Source organism: Myotis yumanensis, unplaced genomic scaffold, assembly GCF_028538775.1.
Source record: "Myotis yumanensis isolate MYYU_CA2020_CCGP unplaced genomic scaffold, mMyoYum1.0.hap1 SCAF_7, whole genome shotgun sequence".
Classification (NCBI taxonomy): Eukaryota; Metazoa; Chordata; class Mammalia; order Chiroptera; family Vespertilionidae; genus Myotis; species Myotis yumanensis.
This window is the reverse complement of record NW_027223758.1, coordinates 2,023,468-2,041,271: the sequence shown is the minus strand read 5'-3', so window position 1 is coordinate 2,041,271 and position 17,804 is coordinate 2,023,468. Positions and strand designations below refer to the sequence as shown.

At 59.6% G+C, this 17,804-nt stretch overlaps 2 protein-coding genes across 2 annotated transcripts in view; both read left to right on the top strand.

Annotated features, from left to right (window-relative positions):
• PRPF6 (pre-mRNA processing factor 6) overlaps positions 1-9,387 on the top strand; it is a 46,870-nt gene extending 37,483 nt beyond the window's left edge. The window contains exons 13-21 of the mRNA XM_070419546.1: positions 982-1,103; positions 2,501-2,639; positions 3,472-3,591; positions 3,901-4,077; positions 4,510-4,643; positions 5,302-5,393; positions 6,441-6,555; positions 8,486-8,612; positions 9,109-9,387. Coding sequence (XP_070275647.1) covers positions 982-1,103; positions 2,501-2,639; positions 3,472-3,591; positions 3,901-4,077; positions 4,510-4,643; positions 5,302-5,393; positions 6,441-6,555; positions 8,486-8,612; positions 9,109-9,261 — 1,179 coding nt within the window. The 3' untranslated portion in view covers positions 9,262-9,387. The remainder of the gene's footprint in view (positions 1-981; positions 1,104-2,500; positions 2,640-3,471; positions 3,592-3,900; positions 4,078-4,509; positions 4,644-5,301; positions 5,394-6,440; positions 6,556-8,485; positions 8,613-9,108) is intronic.
• Positions 9,388-9,496: 109 nt separating this feature from the next.
• Positions 9,497-13,518, top strand: CUNH20orf204 (chromosome unknown C20orf204 homolog). Its single transcript, XM_070421310.1, has 5 exons — positions 9,497-9,529; positions 9,672-9,863; positions 12,498-12,770; positions 12,868-13,020; positions 13,181-13,518. Exons 1-5 carry the CDS (start codon positions 9,497-9,499, stop codon positions 13,325-13,327), a joined length of 798 nt encoding a protein of 265 aa, XP_070277411.1. The 3' UTR covers positions 13,328-13,518.
• Positions 13,519-17,804: the final 4,286 nt, after the last annotated feature.

The following is a 17,804-nucleotide window of genomic DNA, read 5'->3' as shown; positions in this document are numbered from 1 at the left end:
CGCCCTGCGGACAGCAGCAGCAGCTGGGGGGGCAGGGGAAGGCACCCACAGCCTGAGCTGGTGCCGGTGCCCTCGTTTCCATCCCCTTCGCAAGCACTGGAGTGCGCACAGCTGTCCTTCAGAGAGCGTGTGCTCCTGCAGCGCAGTGGAGTGGAGGCGTTTATGCTCGGAGTGTGGAGTGTTTTCCTGGGGCTCTCACACCGAGAGGCCTGGCCCAGCTATCATGTGAGCCTATGGGACTTGGGGCGATGGCCGGGGTGGACAGAGGTCTGAAAGCCTTTGTGACTGGCTTCCAGGACCTTGGTCAGAAGTGATGGTGAGGGTGCAGGCCAGTGTGCCTGGATCTGATTCTCATTTCACCAGGTGCTTGCTCCTGGTCAGGACAGGCCCACGGCAGGGCCTTCCTGGTGTCTGTGGTGTTGGCTCAGTGGAGGCCATAGAACTGAGAAGGAACCCAGTCTGAAGTTGTTGAAGTGGGAAGTAGCCTTTGGTGGCTCAGGTGCCCTCCTTGTACGAAGACGGCACAGGTGTGAGGCCGCTTGTCCAATTTCAGTTCACATCCCAGTTGCAAAACTTTGTTCCTGACACACTTCCTAGTGGCTTTTCATCTCAAGACACAGCCTGTTTTGACATGAGAGGACTTTGAGTATCTGCGGTGTGTGTGTGACTTACAGTTAAGAATACATACCACACTTTTTTTCAAAAGGACCTCACATGCATGGATGTGTTCACCCCGTGCCCGCCTGCTCCCCTGCAGCCGTGGTGGGTGCTCCTCTCACCAGCTCCCATGTCTGTCTGGGCTGGCAGGCCGCCTCGTCACAGCCCCACATGCTCCCACTTTTGTGCTCACACCCCGTCCTCCTGGGGTTTCCCTCCTGTGTGGTATGGTTTCTAACAGAGGGCGCCATTGGGGAGGGCGCCACACCTCCTGCTCCGAGGCCAGTGCTGGGCCGCCCATTCTTACACCTGTCTCTGCTCTAGTGTGTGGCCCACAATGCCCTGGAGTGCGCACGAGCCATCTATGCCTATGCGCTGCAGGTGTTCCCCAGCAAGAAGAGTGTGTGGCTGCGAGCCGCCTACTTTGAGAAGAACCATGGCACCAGGTACGTGGGGGACTGTCTGCCCTGCATGCAGCTCACCACCAGCTCTAGGCTATGCAGTGCTCCCCACAGATGGGCGAGTGCCTGGCCTGGAACGTTGCAGCTGGAGCTGTCCCTGTGCTCCTCTGGCGATAGGATTATCACTGTTGTGTCATTGTGACACTAAGGCGCAGAGGGGGCCTCTCTGCCAAAGCAAAGCACCTGCGGCCGAGCCTCGGGGTTCCTGGGTGCTGGAGCTCGCGGAGCCCGGAGTCCACGTCTTGCCAGCTCTGGCTCCATCAGTGTGGGTGGTGCAGCATCTGGGCCAGGCAGGCATGGTTTTCATTTAAAATTGTGCTGGCTTTGGGTTGGAGTTGGTTTTTGTGCTCTGAGGAGGTCCTTGACAATTTTCTCTAATTGTGCTCTGTAATTGAAAAAACCTTCGGACCTGCCTCCGGGCCACAGTTACTGATTAGATTAGGTGTTGCAATTCTGGTGTTGAGTGGGCTGCCGGGGCATCGGCTCAAGTCACTGTGCACCCTCTGCCCAGGCCGTCTGCTGCTGTCCCAGTGCTGGTGGGGATGGCCTTGCTGATTCGCCAGGGCTGTCGCTGGGAGCATTGAGGCCTCTTTCCTGTCTTTGGTGCTCCTGTCCCCTCCTCATTCCTGCCAGCTGGTTTGTGTTGTGGACTTCACTCCTTTGGGGACATTTTGAGCTCACCCTGTACAAGTTTGCTTCGGATGTCTTCTGCCTAGCAGAGCCTGCCCTCCCAGCTGTGGCCCTGGGCTCAGAGCAGCCCCTCCTCCCATCTGGCACCTGTGCCATCTGCCGACTTAGGAGGGTGAGGGAGGCAAGTGTTTGGTGCCTGGGGTCTCGGTTCCAGGGTTGTGTGCTGTTTGGCTTCCTGTAGGGGGTCTCACTGCTGAGGTCTGAAGAGGTCACCTGTGCCAGGTGGCATGAAAGAGGGGCGGTGGGCTTCACACCTGGTACCCAGGCTGGCGGTCTTCTTGCTCAATAGTGACCTAAAATAACTTTCTTCCAATAAGACAGTGTCTCTGGATGCCAGAGAGCGGATGGAGGCCATAATCTTTATCAGCGGATCTGTGGCTAGAGATGAAAGGCTCTCCTGTCACCCAGACCGTGACGTTATTGCTCCCTCCAGGACACACGGCTGTAAAAGGGTCTCCTGAGGCGTCCCTCTATCAGGCTCTGCTATTAAACAATGCGCCACTTTGTAGCACCCTCTGCAGGAGTTGATTTTAGAACCTTTATGGAGAGAAAAGATTTCCCCACACTCTCCCCATTGTAAACCTGGTCAATCATTGATGGTGTCGGACTTTGGAGCAGTAACTGTCTTTTCAGTGCCCGCGCCACGGCTGCAGTGCCCTGTGCACTTGTGGTGACCGTGGCCCGTCTTGCAGGGAGTCCCTGGAAGCGCTTCTGCAGAGGGCCGTGGCCCATTGCCCCAAAGCGGAGGTGCTGTGGCTCATGGGTGCCAAGTCCAAGTGGCTGGCAGGCGACGTGCCTGCGGCAAGGAGCATCCTGGCTCTGGCCTTCCAGGTGGGTGAGGTCGGCTGTGTTGCGAGGGCACCAGTGCGAGCACCTCCTCAGGGCCTCCTCCCGCCCACCCACGGTGCTGACCCTGGGGGACGTGCGTGGTCACAGTGCACAGGACTCAGACTGCTGTGCAGGCAGCTGGGGCCCTACGAGGACCTGAGAACAGGGAAGATAGCCCAGCTAGTAGACATCTGCCTCTTGGTCACCACCACTCAGTGTTACCACTGGCTTAAATGTTCTGGAACACAGAACACAGGGCGAGCAGGTGGCATTTCGGTAGGGGGGTTGGGGCGGGGTGGAGCACACAGTGAGTGACAGCTGGGCTTTGACATGGAAGTTAGGCCATCCAGTTCTTGCGGCAGGGAGCCCTGTGCCCCTTGCCCCAAGCAGTCAGCCACCCCACCTGGCCACATGGGTTACATCAAGGCAGCTGCACCCAGCCAGGCTTGTCGTGGCTGGTGTACCTTCCTTTTATTGCCACGTACAGTATCCTGATACTTTGTGACAGTGTGGGCGTTTGTCAGTAGTTTGCAGCATCCTTCGTATAAACTGGGGTGCTGTGTAGAGGGGGATCTGTTGTGGCCCCAGCTAGCATGACAGAGGCTGTTGTTCTCGAGGGATTCCCTGAGAGGGGCTGGCATGGAGCTGGCTGTGCCCTCTGCTGTCTCATTCCCCATCTGCCCTGGCCCCACGGCCAGTCACTGCAGCGCCGCTTTCGGGTTGGCATCAGCATGTGTGGCCAGTGGGCTCCCAGGAGGCTGCTTGTGTTCAGTGAGCCCAGCCCTGCTCACTTCTGTCCTGTGCCCACCTTGGCTCTGCTGGGCTCACCCTCCAGGCCAACCCCAACAGTGAGGAGATCTGGCTGGCGGCCGTGAAGTTGGAATCGGAGAACAACGAGTATGAACGGGCCCGGCGGCTGCTGGCCAAGGCTCGGAGCAGCGCACCCACTGCCCGGGTGAGCAGATGGCTCAGGCCACGCGGGGCCTCCTGTTCTGCAGTGTCGGGAAGGGGGCGGTGGGGGAGGGCCTGAGGCCAGGACACTGAAGGCTCAGATTCACTTTGAAACGTGCTTGTGTGTGTAAAGCCCATGTGGTTCCACAGCTACAAGGCAGCTTACAAGGTACATAGCAGGACAAACAGCATTTAAGGCGACCTGTTGTATGACCTTAAGCATCTACCACAAAGGTGTCAGCCCAGCCCGGGCCAGTGCTAGAGGCTGGGCCAGAGCCGGGTGGGATGGCTGACTGATACGTGCTTGCCCCAGGTATTCATGAAGTCTGTGAAGCTGGAATGGGTGCTGGGGAACATTGAGGCTGCCCAGGAGCTGTGCGAGGAGGCCCTGAAGCACTACGAGGACTTCCCCAAACTGTGGATGATGAAGGGGCAGATTGAGGAGCAGGAGGAGCAGACGGACAAGGCTCGAGAGGCCTACAGCCAGGGGGTGAGCTCTGCACGCTGCACACTTGGGCTCAGTGGTCAGCACCTGCTTAGCCCCTGCTGGGCCTCCATCCCCTTACTCAGGGCAGTGCTTCTCCTGGGCAGATTGTGTCTGACAACACGACTCGGGGTCCTTCAAAGCTGCATGCACTGAATGCGGTGCAGGTTACGCCATATCTAATGTACAACTGCTGTGTGCACACCCTGTACACACGTGAGCACTGCACAGCCGTGCACATAAACACACATGCGCCCTTTATACACATGCCCAGCACAGCCATGCACATAAAACCTTTAACCAAGACATGAATTGGGTGGGTCTCCATGGACATGGGCAGCCCAACTCTCTGGCTTGAGGAGCTGTCCATAGCTGTCACAGCCCCTCCCAGATGCCAGCCACGCCCCCTCTCTTATTGTCTGTCTTTTTTGGCCACAGCTGAAGAAGTGTCCCCACTCCACACCCCTGTGGCTTTTGCTTTCCCGGCTAGAGGAGAAGATCGGGCAGCTGACCCGAGCTCGGGCCATTTTGGAAAAGTCTCGCCTGAAGAACCCGAAGAACCCCGGGCTGTGGTGAGTCTCGTGCCAGCTCACGCTTGGGCGCCCTCGCTGGTGCTCACGGGCAGCCGCTGGGTAGTGTTTCCGATTCAGGCTTTGCAGGAAGAGTGGCAGGTCTCGGCTGTGAGGAGGGTGCAGCCCAGGTGCTCAGATGTAGTTTAACTTGTCTCTCAGAGCAGGTGTCCAGGGAAGCCAGCAGCTAATGATGGGGGATCAAGGATGGAGGAAGTCACAGAGCTGCTCCATAGAAGACATGGCGTCTAGGCAAGACCTTGAGGGATGAATAGGAGTTTCTTGGGTGAAGATGGCGTTTTGCCCACAGGAAACTGCATACAGAGGTGCAGCGCAGGGCTCAGAGCCAGGGCTGGAGCGTGCGGCAGGGGCTGAAGGAGACGCCCTTGTGTTGTGCACTCGCAGCCGCTGCAACACGCCACTATCCTCCCACCCATCTTCCTGGCACCAGAGGAAGACCAAGAGTGTCAGTGCCCTGAAGAAATGCGATGTCAGGGTCCCAGGCCCCGGGCAGGGCCATTGCAGTGGGCCCCACAGTGTGGCACCAGTGTCTCCCTGCTCCATGTGGCAGCATGGGCAGCTTCAGCTGCTGTGGCTCTGTGGTCGGGCTGTCTGTCTGCAGATGGGCGCTAGACCTCTCCCTCTTGGCCTGTGTCCTCAGGTTGGAGTCTGTGAGGCTGGAGTACCGTGCGGGGCTAAAGAACATCGCCAACACGCTCATGGCCAAGGCGCTGCAGGAGTGCCCCAGCTCCGGTGAGGCCCGCTGGGTCCCAGGCGGGGCTACAGGCACTTCCTGGGGTGGTGGGTCCCAAGATTCAGTGGGCTGTTCACAGTGTTTGGTTTGCATGAGTCAGTTTAGTCACAAGGTTTATTAACACAGTCATTGAGACATTGCAACTGAATTCGCTGTCGGGGGCACTCCACTTCCTGTTGTGAGGTGCGGCCACTTCTTCCTTCGCCTTTTACCATGTCACCCCAAGTCTGTGAGGGATGCACATGCAGCATAAACGGGTTTGGAGTGAAAGGGAATGAAACAACCTCTAAGCCACTGCTCAGAGACCACTACTTTGAGCTTTTTATAAAGTAATGAAGCACATTTAGTTTTTGTGTTTTTTCCATTGCTTTCCAGAGAGGGAGTGGAAGAGAGGGGAGGGAGGGAGGGAGGGAGAGAAACATTGATGTGAGAGACACACATCGACTGGATTGCCTCCCGCAAGCGCCCCAACTAGGCACGGAGCAAACCTGCAACCCAGATACATGCCCTTGACTAGGAGTCGAACCCATGGCCCTTCGATGTTTGGGCTGACACTCTAAATCACTGAGCAACACTGGCCAGGGCTAGCATGTTTAATTTTGTGCCTTTTTTTAAAGCTGAAACTTTTGTGAGAATTTTTCGTTATTGGTGACTCTTCAAGGGTGTAAATTATAAAATTTTGTAGATATGACAAAAAGCACCACTCACCTGTTACTCAATTTTTAATCTGATTTTAATTCAGTATTACAACCTTTCTGTGTGAATCTTTATTAGTGTTTCTAGGTTTTATTACAATAGATTCTTGGGTGTGGAATTACTGAATCAGCAGGAGTGAGGCCTCATTATTTCCGACCGTCATCCCCAGAAAGTTGTCCAGTCTGTGCCCTCGGAGCTGCGAGTCCCAGGCGGGCACTGGGACGGCGGGCTCATGTGGTCTTTGCGGTGCTTCCTAAGCAGGACCCTCCTCTCAGGCAGCGGTGCTGGCTGGATGGGCGCGTTTCCGAGCCAAGGTCAGAGCCTGAGGTGTGTGTCTCTGTGAGTTTCAGGTGTCCTATGGTCTGAAGCCATCTTCCTGGAGGCCAGGCCCCAGAGGAAGACCAAGAGTGTTGATGCCCTGAAGAAATGCGAGCACGACCCCCATGTGCTCCTGGCCGTGGCCAAGTGAGTAGAGAGTCCCTGTGGGGCTGCTGACCTCGGGGACCTGACTGCTTCCCGCCAGGGTCCGCCTGGTCTCTGGAACAGGGCAGGCTCCCTGGTCCTTGGTCCCTAGACCTCAAGCACTTTGGCCTCTCGGGGCAGAGGCCCCGCGACGTGAGCTGCCTGGATTGTCTGGTCCCCTCTGTCCAGTCCTTCAGATGGGACTGCTCCTCTGTGTCTGCCACTTTGTAGCTACACATACACGTGCCCTGGGTTTCAAAACAGACAGACTTCAAATGTTGGTCCACACAATTTAATTCATAAGCGAAGCCCCTCTGGCTGAAAGGCTGTAAGCAAGGAAAGTGTCTCCCCACACCGGGGGGACAGTCGCTCCCGGGGGACCTGGGAGCCGTTGGGGCTATGGGTCCGGCTGTCAGTGCCTGGGTTGTGGAAATGCCACCTCCTTTAGGGCAAATGGTCTCTGGGCAAAAGGAGGTCAGTGACCTCACACCTTGAGCTTGTGTGTTGAGTGCTGGGTCAGGGGCTCCCTGGGAAGGTGTGAGCTGTGTGGGTCGTGGGAAGGAGCTCGGGGTGAGGGTGTGGCCCATGAGTGGCTTGCAGGAGGACTTCCTGAGAGGAGTGGGACCTACATGCAGGGCAGGGCACGTATGGGCTGGGCTCCTGGGGCTGCTGCTCACCCGGAGGAGGTGGCACCTGGGCGGTCGAAGCCTGAGCCAGGGATGTGCCCAGCTGGCCTTAGCCCTCTTCCTCAGGTGCTGCCCAGCACCTCCTCTCACTGCTGTGGGGACAAGGGCTTCCCACAGGCTCCTGAGGCCTGTCGGGGCTCCCTCCCTCCTGTTCTGTGCTTCCGCCTCCCAGAGTGACCTTTATGTGTGCCACTCAGATAGGGCAGCCATAAACCTCATAAAAGGCTTTGCTAAAGTCAACAAGTCACTCCTTGCTGTTCCCAGGCTGGTGTTCTGTGTGCTGCTATCTGAGTTTGTGCTCTTTAAATCACAGTTTATCTAACACCAAGCAATTAAGAATACCACAAGGCTTAAAAAACAATCAAGCTATCATTGCATCAAATTACTCGTTTCGTACAGACTGGCCCCAGCAGCTGCCTGGAGTGGCGGGTTAGTGGTGCCCTCCTCTGCGTTGGTGCCTCTGGTGGAGAGGGAGGTGGGGCTGGGTGGAGGGTGGAAGCAAGTCCTCCCACCGTCCTGTCCTCACTGACATGCAGAGGGCTCTGTGGGCCCTCGATCTGGTTGCGGATGGTCCTCCCCCGTGGCCTGGTTCCAGGTATCTTGTCTGCTGTGCCCAGGTGCCCGTGCTGACCTGAGGCCCCTCTCCTCGGGGTTGGCTGCCTGATGGGCAGGAGCAGGCCAGACCTTCCCTTCCTTCCCTAATCAAAACCTTAGTTTACATTTTTTTGTCAGGTTTACTTTCATCCCCTTGTATTTTATCCAGAGGAAAAGAGTGATGGGAAGGAGTTGCAAGTTCCTTACTCTGTGTGTAGGTTTTCTAAGAAACAGTTTGGTTAGACCAGTGGTTCCCAAACTTATTTGGCCTACCGCCCCCTTTCCAGAAAAATAATACTCAGCCCCTGGAAATTAATTTTTTTTTAATTTTAATAGCAGTTACTCATCACCCCCAAATGCACCTGTGGCCATCACCGTCCCCCTGGATCGCTGCAGCACCCACCGGGGGGCGGTAGCGCCCACTTTGGGAATCACTGGGTTAGACACTTGGAGAACGGCTCTAGTTTCGTGACCTGCACCGGTTTCCGGGTGGCCAGGCCCCTTCCTCAGCCTCCTGGGGGAGCCCAGGGCTTGCAGGGAGGACAGAGGTGCCACGGTGGGTCTCTGGGCTCATGCTGCACCCACACAGGGAGGCTGGAGCCAGGCCATCGCTGGCCGCTCACCCTGGGTTCTCCCCCTTCTGCTTCCGACAGGCTGTTCTGGAGTGAGCGGAAGATCACCAAGGCCAGGGAGTGGTTCCACCGCACCGTGAAGATCGACTCCGACCTGGGGGATGCCTGGGCCCTCTTCTACAAGTTTGAGCTGCAGCACGGCACAGAGGTCTGCACTCTCGCCAGGGGGCAGGGGCCAGGGGGCAGGATGCGGACAGCAGCTCTGCTGACAGCTTTTCCTCTGCAGCTGTCTCCTGGTTACAGTTCTGTAGCCTCACAGCCTGAAGTGTAGATGTAGCATCTCTTGGCTGGTGATGGGGTCATGGTAGAAATGAGAATGGATTCCGAGCCCTGAGGATTGTCCTTGTGCCTCCGTGGGTCTGACTTCCCAGTATGGCTTCCAGGGGAGCCTGGGCTCACAGGGTGGGGTCGCCAGGCTATCTTGGGGTGCCCACGAGAAGTTGACTTTGCCTTTGAGGGAAGCAGGAGATTGACTCTGCTGTGCATCTGGGTCAAGGCCTGCCCCGAGGTCATCTGTCTGGTGGGGTGGGGTGCAGTGGGGGCTGCTCCTAGCAGGGCCCAGGCTGAGGCTGAGGTGCACGGTGGGACAGGTGCAGAAGAGCCTGGGAGGAGCCCTGTCTCAAGAGCCTTCTGATCCCCTCCAGGAGCAGCGGGAGGAGGTGAGGAGGCGCTGCGAGAACGCCGAGCCACGGCACGGGGAGCTGTGGTGCGCCGTGTCCAAGGACATCGCCAACTGGCAGAGGAAGATCGGGGAGATCCTCGTGCTGGTGGCAGCCCGCATCAAGAACACCTTTTGACTGGGTGGTCCCTCTGGGCCAGGGTCTTGGGGCAGGTGGGCCAGGGTGCCTGCCTGCCATGTGAGGACGGGGGAGGGGCCCAAGCAGTTTCTGCTCTGGAATTAAAGTTTTTCTAGGTAGCGTGTAGGGTTGGTGACCTGCTGGTTTTCTCTGGGGCTCCTGGCATGTGTTTCTGTGCACCAGTCTGGTCTGGAGGGCTCGTCGCTCTTGTGTGCAGGAAGGCCTCTGAGAGAGGATGGTGACTCAGCGAGACTGTGTGGGGAAGGTGGTAGGAAGTGCACCTTCGCTGGTGACTCGTCTGTCCCCTCTGGAGCCTGCAGCTCCTCTAGAGGGGGGCACCAGATCACAGGTTCAAGTTGGGGTGGGGGGATGGCTTCCATGAGTCTGTGCGCACACAACCACATCCTTAGGTGCCTCCAAGAGCCAGTGCTGAAGGGCACCTGGGAGGCCCTCAGCTGGTGTTGGAGGAAGATGTCGCCGTGAGAGATGTTCGCACATTTGCAGGTGGACTTGCTTTTGCTGCTTTGTACTCAGCAGAGCTCCGAAAGCTTTTGCCGCTGTCCTTCTGTACGCTGAACAGGATTTACCTGGGACACTGGCAGGTGAGCATGAAGGACCTCCTTAGGCCCTGCAGGGAGAGGCAGGTGGCTGGGCTCGCTTTCCTTCCATCTCTTCTGGACGAGGCGGGAGGTCTGCCCGGGGCCCTGCAGACAGAGTCCTGCAGCTTCTAGGAGATCATTCGTCTCTGTGATGTGGAAAGCAAGGCCCAGGGAGGGACAGTGACTGGCTGTGGCCACAGGGATGTGGGTGGCCTTCTGCGCCCCAAGTGGGGCGTGTCTCCTGGGCACCTCCTCTGGCTTTGATGTCAGGTGAGGCTTCCTGCAGGGCCCTTGGAAAGTTCCAGAGCATCAGGATTATCCACACGTGAATGTCGTGGGGGTTGCTTTCTCAAGTGCTTTGAGGTACATTATTTTTCTTCTTGGGAAAACACTTCAGCTTTTCTTCAGCTGACATTTTTTCAACTACAACTTCCGGCGAGTGGGTTCCAGAGGCTGTCCCTATCCTTCGGGCCAGGCGGGGTGCTATGGCCCAGCCAGGAGGGGCAGCAGCTGAGTGCTGGACCAGCGGGAAGTCCCACGCCAGGGACCTGCTGGGGCAGGACCCCTGGGCGTCAAGTGTGGGGCTGGCGTGGTGGGGATAAAGTCCCCCTTGCTGGTTCTGTCGTGGCCAGGTTCCTGGGAGAGAGCACTGCCAACCCTAGAGGGAGACCCAAATGCGGGGGCAGGGGGGATGGCCCCCCACTTCCTTGGCTCCCCTTCCCCACCTGGCTGTACTGTCCACTGGGCATCACACCCCCTTTGGGACAGCACATGTCTGTGGGGCTGGTGACTCAATCCAGGACCCACTGGGTGGGAAGAGAGCCCAGCACTGCTGGGTCCAGGGTCAAGTTAATTGGAGAAGTGATTGGATACGGAGTTGGGAGAGGGAGGGGGCAGGCTGGGATCCTGGGGCCTCCCTCCTCCCTCCCTCCTTTGCTGGAGGAGCCAACTTCAAAAGCCTTGTCCGCCTGCCGCCAGCCCAGCCACAGCCGCCCTGCTGCAGCCCGTCCAGGGAAGCCTTTGGCTGGGGTTGGTTGGGCTTGGAGCCGGACCTGGAGAGCTTTCCGCACCCCACCTGAGGACCCCAGGATCATGTTGGAGACTCACAGGCAGGAGTGAGGGAGGGCCTGACCCTGAGAGGCCCATGGTGAGCAGCTTTGGGCCCAGGGAGGGGACTCACATGGCCCAAGGGCTGGGAGGTGGAAGCAGGCACCGCCCAGAAGGCTGCGTGATCCTCGGTGCCCCACCGACTGGCCAGGACCGACTGGGAAAATCCCCCTTGGGTGGCCACGGAGCCTGGCCCTGTGTGCTCGGGCCGCAGGTGCTGGGCCGAGCCTTTCCCAGCAGTGTTGGGGGCAGGGAGTCTGCAGGGCTGGGCTGAGCCTTGGGCCCTGTGTGCGCACGTGCATGTGTGCCTGTAGGGGGGACGGGACAGATGGGCCTTCTGAGGATCCCTAGGCAACAAACATGACCACTTGGATGTCCCTCCTCCAGTACCATCTTGTTCTGTCACCATGCTCTGACTCACAGCAGGCAGAGGGGCGATTCTGGGTTGGACATCCTCCTGCATGCCCCAGGATTGAGAAGGGGCACGGCTAGTTGCATCTGCTCCTCCAGCGGCCAGGTGGCCCTTGCAGGAGCCTCGCAGACACCAGGCCTGGGCGCCTGCAAGGGTGCTCAGCCCAGGAGGCTGTCCGCCAGGGCTGGGAAGCGGAGTCGAGTCCTGGTCTCGCTCGGTTCACTTGATTAATTTTCCAGTCGCTGTTGGATTTCATCTTGGGGCCCGAGGGTGGGTTTGGGGGCTGGGAGCTGGAGACAAATCTTTCTTATTGATGTTTGAGTTTGGGGGGGGGGGGGTTGGATTTCTACTCATGAGAGCTGCCCCCTCCCCCCCATTCTGAGGAGGGAGCCCTTAAATGGAATATCTGGTGGGGCATAGTGTGGCCCCTCCCGTCTCGTCTGGGATTTCCCCAAGCCTTACACTTCTAAAGGGGTGTGGCCATGAGTTCTGAGCCCTCACCCTGTCCTGGTTGGGTTATGGGTGCAGGAGGACCCCCATTTCCTGGGTCAGAGCTGATTGTAGGAGCCCCTGCTAGGGGTAGTTCTGCCCAGGATTCCTGTGGGGAGGGTGGGCGCACGGAAGTGAGCAGTGTGCTGGGGCATGGGGCACCCAGCAAGAGGGCCAGGCTCTGGGAGGGGGGTGGGGAGGGGCACCCTGCTGTACCCTGCCTAGGCCAGGCCTGCCCCACAGTCTTGTGGGCTCTGGAGCCTGTCTCCTTTCCAGCCTCACCCACTCAGCGTTCAGCTGGCTTATTGTACTACTTTTTTCTTAAATCGTGTTTTATCTTCAATTACAGGCGACACATGATTCTATTAGTTTCAGGTGTACAGCCCCGTAAACCCAGCACCAGCCTAGTGATTAGAGTATTGCTGACAGTCCCTCGCTGTGCATCCCAGGACTTATGTAAGCAGCAGGGACTTGGGCCTCAGCTGCTTGTTGGATGTCGGGGTGACATTTGCATTTACACCAGCTCAGATTCCTCAAGGTTGGGGGCGGAGCACACTGCCTGTGAGGCTGCTGGAGGAGAGACCCCTCCATAGGCCTGGGCGCCCCACCCTGACCTGGTGGCCTTTTAGGTAACCCCCAAGCCCGTGCTCTGGGCGCTCCTGCTGGCGCTGCTAGGAACCGCGCTCCCGGCCCAGCCCCGCGCCTGCAGTGTCCCCGACGTGCTGCGCCACTACCAGGCTGTCATCTTTGAGGACCTGCAGGCTGCCGCGAGGCGGGCAGGGCCGGGGGACGCAGGGGACGGGCCAGGCTCCAGACATCTCCATTTCGTTCAGAAAAACCAGACTGACGCCGTGGCCCCTGGACGGCGGGGTCGGGTGGGGCCCTCCTGTGGCGCCCAGAAGGTGAGGAGAGGCCCCGCCCACGCCCTCCAGCCTCCTTCCTGGCGTTTCCCATCGGGCTCTTCCCCCAGCCCCGCCATTTCCTCCCTTTCCTCCCCAGGAGCACAGTATTCTAGTGTCCATCGCGGCCCTGGGGCGGGCCCTGCGTGGAGCGGTGGCTGGGGACCCCCGCGGGGCCCTGGAGAGAGCTGCCTGGACCGTGGCCCTGCGCACGGAGGCGGTGATGCGACGCCACTGCCGGCCTCTGCGCCAGGTGTGCGCCTGTCCCCGAGTGTGTGCGGGTCTAGACCCTGGGCCCGCCCATGATTTGGGGCTTCACAGTGGGCCCCCTGACCAGGCTGGGCGTGAGCTGCGGGGGGGGGGGGGGGGGGCTCCTGGATTGTGCACAGGTGCTGACCGCCCGTTCCCGACAGCCGAGCCGTCAGAGCTGGTGGGCTCGGCCGCGCCCTCAGCGGCATCGCGGCAGGCGGAGGCGGCTCCTGCTGCGAGCCCTGGACGCCGTCGCCACCTGCTGGGAGAAGCTCTTCGCCCTGCGAGCCTTGGGCAGCCGGGGCCCCTAGCTCGCCCTGTAAGGGGCCTTGGGATGAGTCTCGTTTGGTGACCACCGAGGGCTCCGTGTTGACCTGGCTGGCCATTGAGTCCCACCCAGCTCTCATCCTGACGCCTGTTCACCCGAGGGCCCGGGACCTGGAGCTGTGAGCCCTGTTCGGTACCGGGCTGCCCTGCACACACCGAGAGAGGCCTCAATAAACAGCTGGTGTTGCCAGTCCGGTTCTTGTTCCCTTCGCCTGCTAGCTTTTGGGGGTGGGTGGGGGGGAGCTCTGCTTCTTGGTTGGGAGTGGGCGCTGGGGGCACCGACTGTTGGGGAACCTGGGGTACACTTCCTTTACACCTGGGCACGCTCTGCCCTCCCGACCTCGGGCAGCAGGGGGCAGCTTCCAACGCTGGACTCTGGCTCCGTTGGCGGCTTTAGGCTGGGGTGGAGGGGACTCATGCAGGCGCTGCAACATGTTGAGTGTCCGTGGGCTTCCCTCTGGATCGGGGGAGGGGTGGTGATGGAGGGGAGGGGAAGGCTGGGCTTTGTGAATTCACAGCAAAACAGCCGGATAAAGGAAACGGGCCTGAAGGGAAGCCAGAGTCGGGCCTGAAGGGAAGCCAGAGTCGCTGGCCCTGGCTGCAAGTGGGGCCAGGCCATTTCCTGCTGCCCTGGGAGGGGTGGCTGTGGCCCCCTTTGTGGGACTGGACAGGCTGGCCAGAGACCCACTGTCTCATACCCTGGGGACCCTGCGTTTCTTGGCCGAGTGGGGCACCAATCCCTGCTTCCCTCCTCGCGACTGCATGGCCCTGGGGTCTGTGTCCCCTCCCAAGTCCAGCCTGTGGCCAAGGGGGGATCCGGCAGGCAGTGCCACTGGTTAAGGCGGATGCTTCTCCAGAGACGGCTGCACCGGAGGCCTCAAAGCAGGCCCTGCCTCAGGTCCTGGCAGAGCCGAGGCAGGAGGTGCAGGAAGGCCTTCAGGGGGCAGCCATGGGCGTGACCATCAGGGCATGACGGACCCTGCCCAGCGCTCACTGTGTTAACACATTGAGTCTGTGCAGCAGGAACTAGTGTCCATTTTCTAGGTGAGGAAACTGAGGCACCAGGTCGGGACTTGCCCCAGGGCACATGCCAGGAAGTGTAAGAGCTAGGGCAAGGCCAGCGGGAGGGTGGTCCCTGAATGTGCCCGTGTGCAGCGGAGAGCCAGGCTCCTGGCTCAGTGCTCAGCCTCAGCTCACTCCTAAGTCCTGATCAAGAGAAACCCCAGTGCGAGGGGTGGGGGTGGGGGGGCTTTGTGGTTGAGGCTGAAGGAATAGGCTGGGACATGAAGGGGTCGATGGAGGTCCAGGCAACCGGAGGGTCCTGGCCTGAGCACCTGGGTGTGTCCTCTTGAACTTGGGGGACACTGATGAGGGGAGCAAACCTGTGTTGGATGGAGCAATCCCATCCTGGGGCTCCTGCTGTGTGGGCCCTGAGGGGCCCAGTATCCAGGTAGGGGAACAGGTCCAGTTTGGTTGGAGCCTAAGACATGGGGTCGCTGAGTTGGGGCTGAAGAAGGTTCTTAGCGTCAGTGCAGGGGCAGGAGGAGAGCAGGCCCTCCAAGGAGGCCCCCACTAGGCTCCTGTCTTTCCCAGGCAGCCAGCTCCCAGCACTTGGACCTGCCCCAGGCCTGGGGCCATGGGGAGAGCATGCCTGGCATGGCCTCCAGGCACTCATGGCTGCTGCCCACCCACCATGCTCTTTTCCTGCTGCCTTGGAAGTGGGTGGTAACAGGCAGTCCCTTCATCCACCCATGTGGTTCACACAAACCACAGCCTGGGGGGCTGGGGGGGAAAGCAGAGGTCTCAGAGTTTTAAGGACACAATCCCCACCCAAGTCCTGGGCCACGACCACATGAGTGGGTAAGATGCCCCCACTCCCTGGCCCCACCTGGTAGTGTGTGTGTCTGTGTCAGTGTGCACACAGATGTGCGCTGAGGGGTTACCTTTGAGTGTGTACATAGAAGTGCGTGTGCAACACAGTCCAGGCTCCTGTCTCCCCCTCCCTCTCCCTTCCCCCTGCCCAGGAAGCTCCCCTCTCTGAGGCCCTCCTGGTCTAGTCTGTCCTGGCAAATTGAATGCCCGGGGGGCGGGCGTTGGAGGCCTCTGGTCTGAGCCAGCAGAACACAGAGATCCCATGATCTTGCTCTTGCAGTGCCCTCACCCACCCCCTTCCACCCTCTGACCTTTCTCTTGAGGCCTCAGACATGCCAACCCCTGGATGATGGGCCAGTATTGTGGGTGTGGGGGACCCGGGCCCTGTCCCCTCACCATAGAAGCCATCTGGCCTGACTAGTATGACTCAGTGGTTGAGCGTCAACCTATGAACCAGGAGGTCAGGGTTCAATTCCTGGTCAGGGCACATGCCCAGGTGTGGGGTGTGCAGGAGGCAGCTAATCAATGATTCTCTCTTATCATTGATGTTTCTTTCTCTCTCTCCCTCTCCCTTCCTCTCTGAGATCAATAAAAATTAAAAACAAAAAGACAATGATAGATTGTTCATGATTTAAAAAAAACTATCTGTATCCTAAGGCTGCTGTAAAAAATCACCACAAACTAGTTGGCTTAGAACAGTAGATGTTTCTTTCCTCACGATTCCAGAAGCCAGAGTCCAAAATCAGTGTCACTGGCCTGAAATCAAGGTATCTGGGGCCATGCTCCCTCCAGGGCCCACAGGAGGGCCCCTTCCTGCTTCTTGCAGCTTCTGGTGGCCCAGGTGTCAGTAGAGGAGGCTGTGTCGCTGCCATCTCCGCCTCCTCTCTCAGGAGCGTGTTGCCCTTGGATTCAGGGCCACACCTGCCAAGACCCTTTTTCTACATAAGGTGCCACTCACAACTTCTGGGTGTGGACATAGGTCTTTTGGGGGTCAGGGTAGGCTTCTGGCTTTTGGGACAAACTTCATTTGGGCTGAGTGGGGGCAGGTACAGAGATACACGGCTGCTGAGACAGACTAGAGGGAGAGCTGGGTGCCCGTCCAGACCCCAAGGTGCTGGCTGTTCTTCAGGCCTGGCACTGGGACCCCCTCTGTGTGTTGCTCACCACAGCACACGAGCGCTCAGTAAATGCACTGGCTGGGACTGACCAGCGCTGACAGAACTGGAGCGAGACTGGACCACAGGGACAGAGGCACTGGCTGGGGGTAGCATGTCTAGGCATGGCTCAGTGCACGGGCCCTCGTGTCCATACGTCTGCCAGGTATGCACTGCCCTCCCTGCTGAGGCCCTGGGCCTGTGGCTTGAGCCTGGTTCTCTCAATGTAAAACCAAACCGTTTCTGTGGCTCACATGGTGGGGTCGGGGCTGGGCCCAGTGGCGTCCTGTCCCGCACTCATGCCTTCTCAGCTGCTTCCAGGAGGCGGGGGCTGGGGCACAGAGGAGGGCTGAGCAGCGGCAGATGGGGCTGCAGGGCACTGGCCAGGGTTGTGCAACTTCCCAAAGCAGGGAGCCAGGCCCCCACACAGCGCCAAGGAGGGCCAGGCTGACTTTGAAGAGTAGCCGTCCCGCGGACTCCCCAGACTGCGAGCTTTTGAAAGAACATCTGGAACCCGGGCCATCTGCAAACTAGTCTCTGGGTTAGAAAAACCAAAGTTAGCCTGACTTTGCCACTGTGTGTTCCACACCCCCACCTCTGCCCCTTCCCACGCTGCCAACAGGCCCAGGGGTGGGGTATGAGCCCTTCCCTGGGGTCCTCTCATGGGCTCTGGCAGCACCTCCCCCATGTCCCCTGCCCCACTGGCCACCCCCAGCCTGACATGCAGTTTTGGGTTCATGGAGCCACCGCTGCCCCATATCTGTGCTGGGTGCTGAGGACTGGGCCGTGAGCGGGAGCCCGAGGAAGCACCTGCAGGGAGACCCGGGCACGGCCTGCCAGCAAGGGCCCTGGCGTGTGAGCCTGAGCTGGACCCTTGGTCCTGCAGGTGTGCAAGGAGGCTGCCTGCTCCAGCTGGGCTGCGGGAACAAACAAGGCCCCACTCCAGGAAGCAAAGCAAACACTCCTTGTGGGGGTGCCAGGTGCTGCAGCCCATTGTCTTTGCCAGTGGCCTGTGGGACCCTGGGGAGTGCTCAGCGACAGTCCCCATCCTGCCCCCTCCCTAGGAAAAGACCCAGCTTTGTCAGCACAGAAACAAATAGCCTTCTACCCTCCAATTACCCCCAGAGCCGCAGGGAGCCGGTCCTGCCGGGGGAGCAGTCCTGGGGAGGGAAACGCGGCGTCAGGCCCTGTGTGCTGAGCGGGAGGGCGTCCCTGGGTCAGACGCTGGCCCCTGGGCACCTCCGGCCTGCGCTGCTCTCAGCGCGTTGGGAGTCTCTCCGGCGGGTGGAGGGGCGCAGCCTGACTCAGGGACTCGCCTCCATCGCCCAGTGTGACGGTGGTGCCTAGGGCTGGCACGGGCAGGGCACCCCAGGGTCCGCCCCTGCCCGGCCTGCGCAGGGCGAGCGGCCAGGGGTCCGGCTGCGGCCCCAGATAA